This window comes from Emiliania huxleyi, assembly GCF_000372725.1.
Source record: "Emiliania huxleyi CCMP1516 unplaced genomic scaffold EMIHUscaffold_37, whole genome shotgun sequence".
Taxonomy (NCBI): Eukaryota; Haptophyta; order Isochrysidales; family Noelaerhabdaceae; genus Emiliania; species Emiliania huxleyi.
Genome location: NW_005199194.1, coordinates 266,174 through 278,901, shown reverse-complemented (window position 1 = coordinate 278,901; position 12,728 = coordinate 266,174). Strand labels below are relative to the sequence as shown.

General features: G+C 70.6%; 3 protein-coding genes across 3 annotated transcripts; 2 read left to right on the top strand and 1 right to left on the bottom strand.

Annotated features, from left to right (window-relative positions):
• Positions 1-6,298: 6,298 nt before the first annotated feature.
• EMIHUDRAFT_355421 (hypothetical protein) lies at positions 6,299-7,598 on the top strand. Its single transcript, XM_005771877.1, has one exon. The coding sequence runs from the start codon at positions 6,535-6,537 to the stop codon at positions 7,471-7,473; it is 939 nt and encodes a 312-aa protein (XP_005771934.1). The 5' UTR covers positions 6,299-6,534; the 3' UTR covers positions 7,474-7,598.
• Positions 7,599-9,143: 1,545 nt separating this feature from the next.
• On the top strand, positions 9,144-9,413 carry EMIHUDRAFT_59172 (hypothetical protein; the record flags this gene model as incomplete). Its single annotated transcript, XM_005771876.1, has 1 exon — positions 9,144-9,413. A coding segment is annotated over one exon (270 nt), but the record flags the coding sequence as incomplete, so codon positions are not given.
• A 1,822-nt stretch (positions 9,414-11,235) lies between these two features.
• On the bottom strand, positions 11,236-12,160 carry EMIHUDRAFT_102164 (hypothetical protein; the record flags this gene model as incomplete). Its single annotated transcript, XM_005771875.1, has 3 exons — positions 11,236-11,463; positions 11,565-11,906; positions 12,005-12,160. The coding sequence occupies 3 exons, from the start codon at positions 12,158-12,160 to the stop codon at positions 11,236-11,238; spliced, it is 726 nt and encodes a 241-aa protein (XP_005771932.1).
• Positions 12,161-12,728: the final 568 nt, after the last annotated feature.

Genomic DNA, 12,728 nt, shown 5'->3' with positions numbered 1-12,728 from the left:
CGCCGCTGCAGGCGGCGGCGGCGAGAGCGAAGTCAGCAGGCAGAGCGGCTGTGGCGGTGAGGGCCATGCGGGCTCTGCTGCCGGCTCGCTCGCCTCTCTCGAGGACGCGACGGCCGGGACAGCCGTCGCTGCAGCCGGCGGCACCGCGCCGCCTGACGAGCCGCGTCCGTGGACAGCGGCGAGCACCCGCTGCTGGGCGAGAGCAGCGGCTCAAGTTGGCGTCGATGGCGCCGTCGCCGCAAGGCGTGATCGAGATCGCTTTGGCGGAGGCGCGAGCGACGCGGTGCACGACGAGGGGGCGGGCCTCGTCTCGGTGGGCGGTGGCGGGCCGCCTGGCATGTCTCGGCTCGGCGCCGAGGCACAGAGCCGCTGCGAGGCAGCGGCGGCAACGCGCGGCGACGAAAGCACCATCGACGGGCAGTCTCGGGGTGGCGTGGAGGGCCGCTCGAGCTCTGCCGGCGGTGCGGTCGCCACGAACGGGCACGCGACGCGAGGAGGCGTCGCCGAGGGCGTCGCCGAGGCGCTAGGCGAGGCGCGGCCGCGGGCAGTGTCCTCTCGGAGCCGCGGAGGCGCCGCTGCAGGCGGCGGCGGCGAGAGCGAGGTCAGCAGGCAGAGCGGCTGTGGCGGTGAGGGCCATACGGGCTCTGCTGCCGGCTCGCTCGCCTCTCTCGAGGATGCGACGGCCGGGACAGCCGTCGCTGCAGCCGGCGGCACCGCGCCGCCTGACGAGCCGCGTCCGTGGACAGCGGCGAGCACCCGCTGCTGGGCGAGGGCAGCGGCGCAAGTTGGCGTCGATGGCGCCGTCGCCGCAAAGCGTGATCGAGATCGCTTTGGCGGAGGCGCGAGCGACGCGGTGCACGACGAGAGGGCGGGCCTCGTCTCGGTGGGCGGCGGCGGGCCGCCTGGCATGTCTCGGCTCGGCGCCGAGGCGCAGAGCCGCTGCGAGGCAGCGGCGGCAACGCGCGGCGGCGGAGGCACCATCGCCGGGCAGTCTCGGGGTGGCGTGGAGGGCCACTCGAGCTCTGCCGGCGGTGCGGTCGCCACGCACGGGCACGCGACGCGAGGAGGCGTCGCCGAGGGCGTCGACGAGGCGCTAGGCGAGGCGCAGCCGCGGGCCGGGTCCTCTCGGAGCCGCGGAGGCGCCGCTGCAGGCGGCGGCGGCGAGAGCGAGGTCGGCAGGCAGAGCGGCTGTGGCGGTGAGGGCCATGCGGGCTCGGCTGCCGGCTCGCTCGCCTCTCTCGAGGACGCGACGGCCGGGACAGCCGTCGCTGCAGCCGGCGGCACCGCGCCGCCTGACGAGCCGCGTCCGTGGACAGCGGCGAGCACCCGCTGCTGGGCGAGGGCAGCGGCTCAAGTCGGCGTCGATGGCGCCGTCGCCGCAAAGCGTGATCGAGATCGCTTTGGCGGAGGCGCGAGCGACGCGGTGCACGACGAGGGGGCGGGCCTCGTCTCGGTGGGCGGCGGCGGGCCGCCTGGCATGTCTCGGCTCGGCGCCGAGGCACAGAGCCGCTGCGAGGCAGCGGCGGCAACGCGCGGCGGCGGAGGCACCATCGCCGGGCAGTCTCGGGGTGGCGTGGAGGGCCACTCGAGCTCTGCCGGCGGTGCGGTCGCCACGCACGGGCACGCGACGCGAGGAGGCGTCGCCGAGGGCGTCGACGAGGCGCTCGACGAGGCACGGCAGCGGGCCGGGTCCTCTCGGAGCCGCGGAGGCGCCGCTGCAGGCGGCGGCGGCGAGAGCGAGGTCAGCAGGCAGAGCGGCTGTGGCGGTGAGGGCCATGCGGGCTCTGCTGCCGGCTCGCTCGCCTCTCTCGAGGACGCGACGGCCGGGACAGCCGTCGCTGCAGCCGGCGGCACCGCGCCGCCTGACGAGCCGCGTCCGTGGACAGCGGCGAGCACCCGCTGCTGGGCGAGAGCAGCGGCTCAAGTCGGCGTCGATGGCGCCGTCGCCGCAAAGCGTGATCGAGATCGCTTTGGCGGAGGCGCGAGCGACGCGGTGCACGACGAGGGGACGGGCCTCGTCTCGGTGGGCGGTGGCGGGCCGCCTGGCATGTCTCGGCTCGGCGCCGAGGCACAGAGCCGCTGCGAGGCAGCGGCGGCAACGCGCGGCGGCGGAGGCACCATCGCCGGGCAGTCTCGGGGTGGCGTGGAGGGCCACTCGAGCTCTGCCGGCGGTGCGGTCGCCACGCACGGGCACGCGACGCGAGGAGGCGTCGCCGAGGGCGTCGACGAGGCGCTCGACGAGGCGCGGCCGCGGGCCGGGTCCTCTCGGAGCCGCGGAGGCGCCGCTGCAGGCGGCGGCGGCGAGAGCGAGGTCAGCAGGCAGAGCGGCTGTGGCGGTGAGGGCCATGCGGGCTCTGCTGCCGGCTCGCTCGCCTCTCTCGAGGACGCGACGGCCGGGACAGCCGTCGCTGCAGCCGGCGGCACCGCGCCGCCTGACGAGCCGCGTCCGTGGACAGCGGCGAGCACCCGCTGCTGGGCGAGAGCAGCGGCTCAAGTTGGCGTCGATGGCGCCGTCGCCGCAAGGCGTGATCGAGATCGCTTTGGCGGAGGCGCGAGCGACGCGGTGCACGACGAGGGGGCGGGCCTCGTCTCGGTGGGCGGTGGCGGGCCGCCTGGCATGTCTCGGCTCGGCGCCGAGGCACAGAGCCGCTGCGAGGCAGCGGCGGCAACGCGCGGCGACGAAAGCACCATCGACGGGCAGTCTCGGGGTGGCGTGGAGGGCCGCTCGAGCTCTGCCGGCGGTGCGGTCGCCACGAACGGGCACGCGACGCGAGGAGGCGTCGCCGAGGGCGTCGCCGAGGCGCTAGGCGAGGCGCGGCCGCGGGCAGTGTCCTCTCGGAGCCGCGGAGGCGCCGCTGCAGGCGGCGGCGGCGAGAGCGAGGTCAGCAGGCAGAGCGGCTGTGGCGGTGAGGGCCATACGGGCTCTGCTGCCGGCTCGCTCGCCTCTCTCGAGGATGCGACGGCCGGGACAGCCGTCGCTGCAGCCGGCGGCACCGCGCCGCCTGACGAGCCGCGTCCGTGGACAGCGGCGAGCACCCGCTGCTGGGCGAGAGCAGCGGCTCAAGTCGGCGTCGATGGCGCCGTCGCCGCAAAGCGTGATCGAGATCGCTTTGGCGGAGGCGCGAGCGACGCGGTGCACGACGAGAGGGCGGGCCTCGTCTCGGTGGGCGGCGGCGGGCCGCCTGGCATGTCTCGGCTCGGCGCCGAGGCACAGAGCCGCTGCGAGGCAGCGGCGGCAACGCGCGGCGACGGAGGCACCATCGCCGGGCAGTCTCGGGGTGGCGTGGAGGGCCACTCGAGCTCTGCCGGCGGTGCGGTCGCCACGCACGGGCACGCGACGCGAGGAGGCGTCGCCGAGGGCGTCGACGAGGCGCTCGACGAGGCGCGGCCGCGGGCCGTGTCCTCTCGGAGCCGCGGAGGCGCCGCTGCAGACGGCGGCGGCGAGAGCGAGGTCAGCAGGCAGAGCGGCTGTGGCGGTGAGGGCCATGCGGACTCTGCTGCCGGCTCGCTCGCCTCTCTCGAGGACGCGACGGCCGGGACAGCCGTCGCTGCAGCCGGCGGCACCGCGCCGCCTGACGAGCCGCGTCCGTGGACAGCGGCGAGCACCCGCTGCTGGGCGAGGGCAGCGGCTCAAGTCGGCGTCGATGGCGCCGTCGCCGCAAAGCGTGATCGAGATCGCTTTGGCGGAGGCGCGAGCGACGCGGTGCACGACGAGAGGGCGGGCCTCGTCTCGGTGGGCGGCGGCGGGCCGCCTGGCAGGTCTCGGCTCGGCGCCGAGGCACAGAGCCGCTGCGAGGCAGCGGCGGCAACGCGCGGCGGCGGAGGCACCATCGCCGGGCAGTCTCGGGGTGGCGTGGAGGGCCACTCGAGCTCTGCCGGCGGTGCGGTCGCCACGCACGGGCACGCGACGCGAGGAGGCGTCGCCGAGGGCGTCGACGAGGCGCTCGACGAGGCACGGCAGCGGGCCGGGTCCTCTCGGAGCCGCGGAGGCGCCGCTGCAGGCGGCGGCGGCGAGAGCGAGGTCAGCAGGCAGAGCGGCTGTGGCGGTGAGGGCCATGCGGGCTCTGCTGCCGGCTCGCTCGCCTCTCTCGAGGACGCGACGGCCGGGACAGCCGTCGCTGCAGCCGGCGGCACCGCGCCGCCTGACGAGCCGCGTCCGTGGACAGCGGCGAGCACCCGCTGCTGGGCGAGAGCAGCGGCGCAAGTCGGCGTCGATGGCGCCGTCGCCGCAAAGCGTGATCGAGATCGCTTTGGCGGAGGCGCGAGCGACGCGGTGCACGACGAGGGGGCGGGCCTCGTCTCGGTGGGCGGCGGCGGGCCGCCTGGCATGTCTCGGCTCGGCGCCGAGGCACAGAGCCGCTGCGAGGCAGCGGCGGCAACGCGCGGCGACGGAGGCACCATCGCCGGGCAGTCTCGGGGTGGCGTGGAGGGCCACTCGAGCTCTGCCGGCGGTGCGGTCGCCACGAACGGGCACGCGACGCGAGGAGGCGTCGCCGAGGGCGTCGACGAGGCGCTAGGCGAGGCGCGGCCTCGGACCATGTCCTCTCGATGCCGCGGAGGCGCCGCTGCAGGCGGCGGCGGCGAGAGCGAGGTCAGCAAGCAGAGCGGCTGTGGCGGTGAGGGCCATGCGGGCTCTGCTGCCGGCTCGCTCGCCTCTCTCGAGGACGCGACGGCCGGGACAGCCGTCGCTGCAGCCGGCGGCACCGCGCCGCCTGACAAGCCGCGTCCGTGGACAGCGGCGAGCACCCGCTGCTGGGCGAGAGCAGCGGCTCAAGTCGGCGTCGATGGCGCCGTCGCCGCAAGGCGTGATCGAGATCGCTTTGGCGGAGGCGCGAGCGACGCGCTGCACGACGAGGGGGCGGGCCTCGTCTCGGTGGGCGGCGGCGGGCCGCCTGGCATGTCTCGGCTCGGCGCCGAGGCACAGAGCCGCTGCGAGGCAGCGGCGGCAACGCGCGGCGGCGGAGGCACCATCGCCGGGCAGTTTCGGGGTGGCGTGGAGGGCCACTCGAGCTCTGCCGGCGGTGCGGCCGCCACGCATGGGCACGCGACGCGAGGAGGCGTCGCCGAGGGCGTCGACGAGGCGCTCGACGAGGCGCGGCCGCGGGCCGGGTCCTCTCGGAGCCGCGGAGGCGCCGCTGCAGGCGGCGGCGGCGAGAGCGAGGTCAGCAGGCAGAGCGGCTGTGGCGGTGAGGGCCATACGGGCTCTGCTGCCGGCTCGCTCGCCTCTCTCGAGGACGCGACGGCCGGGACAGCCGCAGCCGGCGGCACCGCGCCGCCTGACGAGCCGCGTCCGTGGACAGCGGCGAGCACCCGCTGCTGGGCGCGGTCAGCGGCATGGATGAGGCGACAGCCCTATCGTCGGGCAGTTCCTGGATGGGGGTCAACCGCACTGGAGCTTGGCCGGTGGCGCAGTCGCAGTGCAAGGACCTGCGATGGTGATGGTCGCGGCCGTAGAACACTTCGCGCTTCTACTGAGCTATTGGAGGGGCACTCGACACAAGGGTGGGCCCTCGCCTCGAGGTGGAGGTCGCGGCCGATTCACGCGCGAGACGGTGGATCGACCTCGACAGGATTGGCGATGGGGTTGTGCTGTCTTCCTCCTCCTCCGCCGTGTGCCGGGGAGTCGATCAGGCAGTTCACTTTGGGGGCTACGGGTATCCCCCCTGGCTATACTTTGAGATTAGGCATCAAAAGTGGTTCACAGTGGAGGCGGTCGCCGTCCTACAGGGAGTCGGCCGGCGCGAAGCGACGACCGCCGAGCTTTAGGTCGCCGACATCCAGCCGGAGCTGCGAGTCCACACGGAGGCGTCTAGGGCGAATTCACTGGGACAGTGATTTCGCAGAGACTACCTCATTTGCTGCTCCCCCCATGAAGGGGGGTTTGTGTGGGAAGCCAAGGGAGGTTAATGGCTTCCCACATTTGTGATGGGTCGAAATCGGCCCGCCGGATTGATGGTCGAATCGGTGTAACGAATCGAGAGAGAGAGACGCGAGGGCCCAAGAGGCCCGTGGGCTCGCCTGCAGAGCGTCTCTCTCTTGCCATTCTGCTTGTCTGTTTTGTGGCCTCTTCTCTCGTCTGTCGGTGTTTTGTCCCACCCTGAGCATTGTGCTCTTCCCGCCCTGGGTTGTGCTGTCTTCCTCCTCCTCCGCCGTGTGCCGGGGAGTCGATCAGGCAGTTCACTTTGGGGGCTACGGGTATCCCCCCTGGCTATACTTTGAGATTAGGCATCAAAAGTGGTTCACAGTGGAGGCGGTCGCCGTCCTACCATTTCTTCCTCTAATGCGGGCACGGCGCTTGCTGTAGCTACGCTGATCTTCCATGGTTCCTCCGACTCCGGCACGCACCGATGACGACGACGACCCACCCACGGACTGGCTGGCCGAGCTGCCGCCGGAGCTGCACCTCCGCATCCTCGAGGGCGTCGCGACGACTTCTCCGACTGCGCCGCCTTCAGCCTCGCGTCGCCGCGCCTCGGCCTCCTCGCGCTTCGCAGCGGCCTGGCGCGCTTCAAGGACCCTCTCTTCGCCGTGGCGATGCGGCTGCTTCTCATCGAGCGTTTGATTGCCGGATCGTTCGTCGGGTCGTCCATCATACGGCCGACGCTTTGCGAGGCCACCCTTCGCGCCTACGCCGCCGACCGCCGCGCCACCGCCGACCACTTCCCGTGGCTTGCGAGGGTGAGCCCGGCGCTCTGCCTGTCGGCAGTAGAAGGCGCTGACGAGCAACGCGCCGAGACGTGGGCGCTGCGACGCGGCGAAGAGAGGGGCGCTGAGCTGCGGGTGCGTTTGAGGAGCGGCCTGGTGCGGCACTTCGAGGGCGGGCGAGGCGCGGAGCGGATGGTGCGCGCGGAGTTTGCTCACGGCGAAGTGCATCACTTCGAGGGCGAGCGAGGTGCCGAGCGGATGGCGCGCGTGGAGTTTCCCGACGGCAAGGTGCAGCACTTCGAGGGCGAGAAAGGCGCGGAGCGGGCGGTGCGCGCGGTGCGTGCCGATGGCGCCGTGGAGCACTTCGAGGGCGAGCGAGGTGCGGAGCGGACGGTGCGCATGGAGACTGCCAGCGGCATCGTGCAGTACTACGAGGGCGAGCGAGGCGCGGAGCGGAAGGTGCGCTTGCAGCTCCCCAACGGCCAGGTGTATTACTACGAGGGCGAGCGAGGTGCCGAGCGGGGCGTGCGCAGGGAGTTTGCCGACGGCATCGTGCAGTACTACGAGGGCGAGAAAGGCGCGGAGCGGGCGGTGCGCGCGGTGCGTGCCGATGGCGCCGTGGAGCACTTCGAGGGCGAGCAAGGTGTGGAGCGGACGGTGCGCGCGGAGTCTGCCAACGGCATTGTGCGTTACTACGAGGGCGAGCCAGGTGCGGAGCGGGTTGTGCGCGTGGTGCTTGCCGACGGCATGGTGCAGCACTACGAGGGCGAGCGAGGCGCGGAGCGGGTCGTGCGGTTGGAGTCGCCCGACGGCACTGTACACCACTGAATGAAGAACAGCAGATCGGCGGATCTACTCGGACTGGCAGTGCTTGTTTCCTTTTTCAGTGTATGTGGCTCTTACGTACATTCCCGTAGGAGGACTCTGTTTTTTACTTGAAAGTAGTGGAACATGCCAAGGGCCGGGGGAGTAATGAGTGCGTTGTGGTGCCCACTTGGTTGAGTTCTACTTGGACTGCAGAGGCGGAGACCCGAGTTTTTCTTTCTCACAGGAGGGTGTGCCTTTTACGCTTGTTGAGCGATCGTGGACCGATGGTGGGCCCGGGCCACTCTCTGTCACCACCATCGAGGCACTCGAGGCCACGCTCGCTCCTCCTCCTCGTCCTCGTCCTCCACTGCTCCTCCTCCCACGCCCTCTTGCCGCGCCTGCTCCCGCGACGCCTCGAGGCTGTCGTTCTCGACGCCGACGGCTCCTTCCTCGACCCACAGCACAAGGTCTCACCGGCCAACGCAGAGGCGGTGCTTGCGGCGAGGCGAGCAGGGCTGCAGGTCTTTCTCGCAACCGGCCGCGCTCGCTCCGGCCCGTGGGTGGAGGAGTGCCTCGTGCCGCTCTCGCTCGACTGTCCCGGCGTGTTTACACAGGGACTGACGTCCTTTGACGCACTCAACCAGCGAGTGCACGAGGACAAGCTGGCCGCTTCCGCCGTGGCCGCAGTGCAGCGCGCGTGCGAGAGCGCGGAGAAGGGGAACGGCGTCACGCTAGCGGCCTACGTGCAGGAGCGGCTGCTTGTCGCCTGTGGCGATGAGTGCGACCCGTGGCTGATGAGGCGCCAAAAAGCCTCCCGCTGCAGCGATGCCGCCCGTCCCCGCCCTCGCCCGCACCTGGCCCGGACGCCGACCCGCCAGGTACGCGAGCTACGGCGACGGTGATATCGAGCTCGCGGGCGGCGAGCCCGCGGCGGACGTCGCCTCGAGCCGCGAGGCGCGCGGCGAGATGCAGCACAGCGATGTAGGATCAGCTTCCGTGAATGTATTCCCGCTCGAGCCGCGATGTTCAACAAACACCGCGATAGTCTGCCATCTGCTGAGACGTGACACCTCGAGCCGCGAGGCGCGCGGCGCTGCCCCCGCCGAGGCCTTCGCCATCGAGTCGACCGACCTGCTGGGCGTGCTGGGGGAGGAGGCGGGCAGCGCGAACAAGGTGCTCGTCCTCTCCGACGAGGAGAGCGTGCCCGCGCTGCGCACCGCCCTCGAGGCGGCGCTCGAGGGAGAGCCGGCGCGAGTCGTCAAGGCGGTCGGCTGTGGTACTTTGGTCGAGGTGCCGTGAAGGCGCCTCTTCACAAAAGCTCGACGAGTGACACAGGCGCTCGACTGGACGCTCGAGGTGCTGTCCTGGACATGTCCACGACACTTCCCTGACATGTCCCGTGACACAGGCGCTCGACTGGACGCTCGAGGTGCTGTCCTGGACATGTCCACGACACTTCCCTGACATGTCCCGTGACACAGGCGCTCGACTGGACGCTCGAGGTGCTGTCCTGGACATGTCCACGACACTTCCCTGACATGTCCCGTGACACAGGCGCTCGACTGGACGCTCGAGGTGCTGTCCTGGACATGTCCACGACACTTCCCTGACATGTCCCGTGACACAGGCGCTCGACTGGACGCTCGAGGTGCTGTCCTGGACATGTCCACGACACTTCCCTGACATGTCCCGTGACACAGGCGCTCGATTGGACGCTCGAGGTGCTGCCCGCGCGGACCTCGAAGGCGGAGGGGCTGCGGCGGCTGCTGGAGCACCTGCAGATCAATCCGCGCCGCGTGATGGCGGTGGGCGACGGCGAGAACGACATCGAGATGATGCGGATGGTCGGGCTGCCGGTGGCGATGGGCAACGCGATGGAGCCGCTCAAGAGGCACGTCGCCTACGTCACCGCCTCAAACGCGGAGGACGGCGTCGCGAAGGCGATCCGAGAGCACGCGCTCCCTCGCGCGCCGGCCAACGCGCCGCGCCGGCGAGACAGGCTGCGCAAGCTGCTGCGATTGGGCGGCCGCGGCGAGTGAGGCGACGCGTGGGCCGAATCCGGCGCCGCCAACGCGTCGCGGGGAGGCGCGGCGCCGTGATGCGGGTGGTGGGGCAGGGCTGCTGACGGACGACGGTGTGTGTCGCCGACGGGTGTGTGGTTGAGATGTTGTGGGCCCGTTTGTTGCTTTCGCAGCACGAGATGGGGGATATCTGGATAGGGCCGCGGCGATGAGAGACAGCGCACACATAGGCAGATACGGGTTAGAGCGAGTGTGTTGCAGCGGTCGTGTGTGTGTGGAGCGCAGGGTCCGGACTCCGCGACACACAGACTGTTGGGCGGAGGGTTCGCGTCAACGTACACTGTAAGTCTCGGTACAGAACGAATGTGGCAAAAAAGAAACTAGAGAAATATTAAATAATATCTAATTACTTAAAGTAACCATGAGACATGACGGAGAACGGAGTGGAGGAAATCGAGAGCTGGGAGGAGGAACATGTTGATTGTGATACGGCATACGTCATGGGTGTGCGCCGCCCGCGCGGGCCCCCGAACGAAAAGCGGTGTGTTCACAGATAGGTTTCAGAAAAGGTATTTTAGCGCCCACACGCCATGTGAGGCACCGTCAAAACGCCCAAAACGCATTCACATGGCAGGTGTACAGTTCAGGGAGTGGAAGGGGGTGCGGGGAGGGTTGCCCGCCGTCGCGCGATGTAACCGCAAATAGACGCGCCACGGAAATGGCACCCTCCTATTGTTGGAACGGCGCCTCACCTATCGAATGGTCGGTCGCCCCCTCCGCTGCACGCTAGGCCAACCTGCGCTGCACCAGCTTCGGGTGCACACTGGACTTTACCCGAGGGCGCCAACAGATGAGTGGGGGGAGCGCCGCCCTGGCTTCTCATGCGGAGCGGCCTGAGACCTTTGAGACATTATTACTGCTGGACAACGTCTTTTAAATGCAAAACAAAGTGGTTGGTGCGGCATGCAAGACCACTTAGTCACGACTGAGTCTCAACAACGCACCGCTCGCGCGTGAGTGGCGGCACCTCTAACTTCCACACGGGGCGGGCATCAAGAGTGCACGCGCGGGGGCCATGGCGCGCCGCGCTTCGAAAGCTCCCCGTGGCAGCGCGGCGCCACGGGTCGGCATGACGACTCACCCCCATCGAGCTCGGAGAGCGCGGCAGGAACCGCAGCGCGACCTGCGCGAGAGAGGGCTGGAGCCGCGCGAGGTGTCTGCGACTACCCGAGCAGCAAGCAGCCTCTCCTGGGCGCTGCTGGAATGGGGCCGATCGACCGGGCTTGTCAACGGCCACGCTCTCCAGGGGGGCGGGGCGGGGCGGGGGGGAGTGGGGGGGGGCGGTCAACTGCGTGTTCGCTTGGGCGAGATGGACTGGAGACGCTCGAGCCCAGCCGCAGCTATAGGTACTTGAGCAGCAAGCAGCCTCTCCTCGGCGCTGCGGTGGGGCGAGTCGGAGCCGCGCCGGGCCTGTCGATTGCCATGCTCCGCGGGGGTGGGGGCGTCGGTGGGCCGTCGAGCGCGTCCGCCTCTCTCGGCCCTCTACATGCACCGGTTCCGGTTCCTTTCTCCCGACCGCACGTCCGAGTGGGGGCTGCTGCGCCTCCTGCTCTGCGCCGCTCCAGGAGATCCTCATGTGCTGGTGCCGTTGAGCACCGACAGAGCAATGCGCTGGCGCCTGAGCGCGCGCGGCCGCCCGGGCAGCCCGGCTGGCGGGGCGAAGGGAGCGAGCGCATTGGGAACCCATTGTATCTCGTAGATTTTACGGATAGAAGGTGAGCACGCACGCGGCGAGCAGCACCTCGTCGCACGGCGTTCGGAGCATCTCCGGCGGCTGCTCCGGCGAGAGCGGCGCCGATACCGCCCACAGCCTGTAGCAATGGCCGGGAGCGACGCGGCCGGCGCGGCCGCGTCGCTGCTCGGCGCTCGCGAGCGAGATGGGCTCGTCGCGAAGCGAGCCGATGCGGGTCGCCTCGCTGTAGCGCGTCACCTAGTGCCGCGGGGCGGGCGAACCGGCTGAGGAATGAGGCGAGTTAGGGGCGTGCTGTGGCGAGAGGTCGCCTTTGCGAGGCCGCAATCGACGACGTGCACCACGTCGCCGATGGTGACGGAGGTCTCGGCGACATTAGTGCTCACCACCACCTTGCGCGTCGGAGGCGGAGGCACCTCGAACGCGCGCCGCTGCTCCGCGGGAGAGAGCGAGCCGTGCAACGGACGGACCCACGCGCCGCGCAAGGACGGGCGGGATCGCAGCGCCGAGCAGCAGCGCTCGATCTCGCGCGCGCCCGAGAGGAAGACGAGGATGGCTCCGGGCTCGCCCGCCGTCGCGATGTGCTCCACCAAATGCGTGAGCAGCGCCCAGTCCACCTCGGCCGGCATGCCGTCGCGCCCGCTTCTCGCCGCGCCGCGACCGAACCGCGTCTCGGCGAGCACCTGGGTGGCAGAGGGGAGAGGAGAGGAGTGAGATACTGCATGCAAGTGGGCTCATCGAGAGCCGGGGCAGCCACCTCCTCGAGATGCAAGCAGCGCACGGGAAAGAGCCGACCCGGCACACGGACCACGGGAGCGTCGCCCTCGCCGTCGGCGAGGTAGGCGGCGAAGCTAGCGGCGTCGATGGTCGCCGACATAGCGACCAGCTTGGGGAGGCTGCGAACACACTCCCCGCCGCCGTCCTCCCCCTCCTCCATCCCCTCCTCCTCGAGTAGAGCGGAGCGCAAGGCGGCGAGCAGGAAGTCGGAGAGCAGAGACCGCTCGTGCGCCTGATCTCGGGCGATCTCGAGTGATCTCGGGTGGGGGGTTGGAAGAGGAGGGACCTAAGAACTAGTGCTAAGAAGTAGTGCGCCTCGTCGACGATGACGTGCGAGAGGCGGCTGAGGCGGGCCCACCCCTCGCCGCGCCGGGAGAGCACGCCCTCGAGCTGCCTGCGCGTGTCCATACCTGGGTTGCGTCTCTCTGTCTCGGGCGGGCGTCAAACGTGGCATCGGGATGCTGCCTCAGCAGCCAGCCGACTGTGCAGTAGAGGATGCGGGTGTGCGGGCCGGCCTTGACCTCGCCCCGCACCGCGTAGCCGCAAGTCAGCCCGACGGGCTCGCCTCTCTCAGCGGCGACGCGGCACGCGAGTCCGACCGCAGCGACCCGCCGCGGCTGAGTCACCACGATGGCGGCCTACCGATAGACGAGTGCGGTGAGAGAGCGCCACACAGCCAATGCTTGGTGGGCCAGCGCGAAGAGATCGCCTCTCCTCCACGGCCCTGC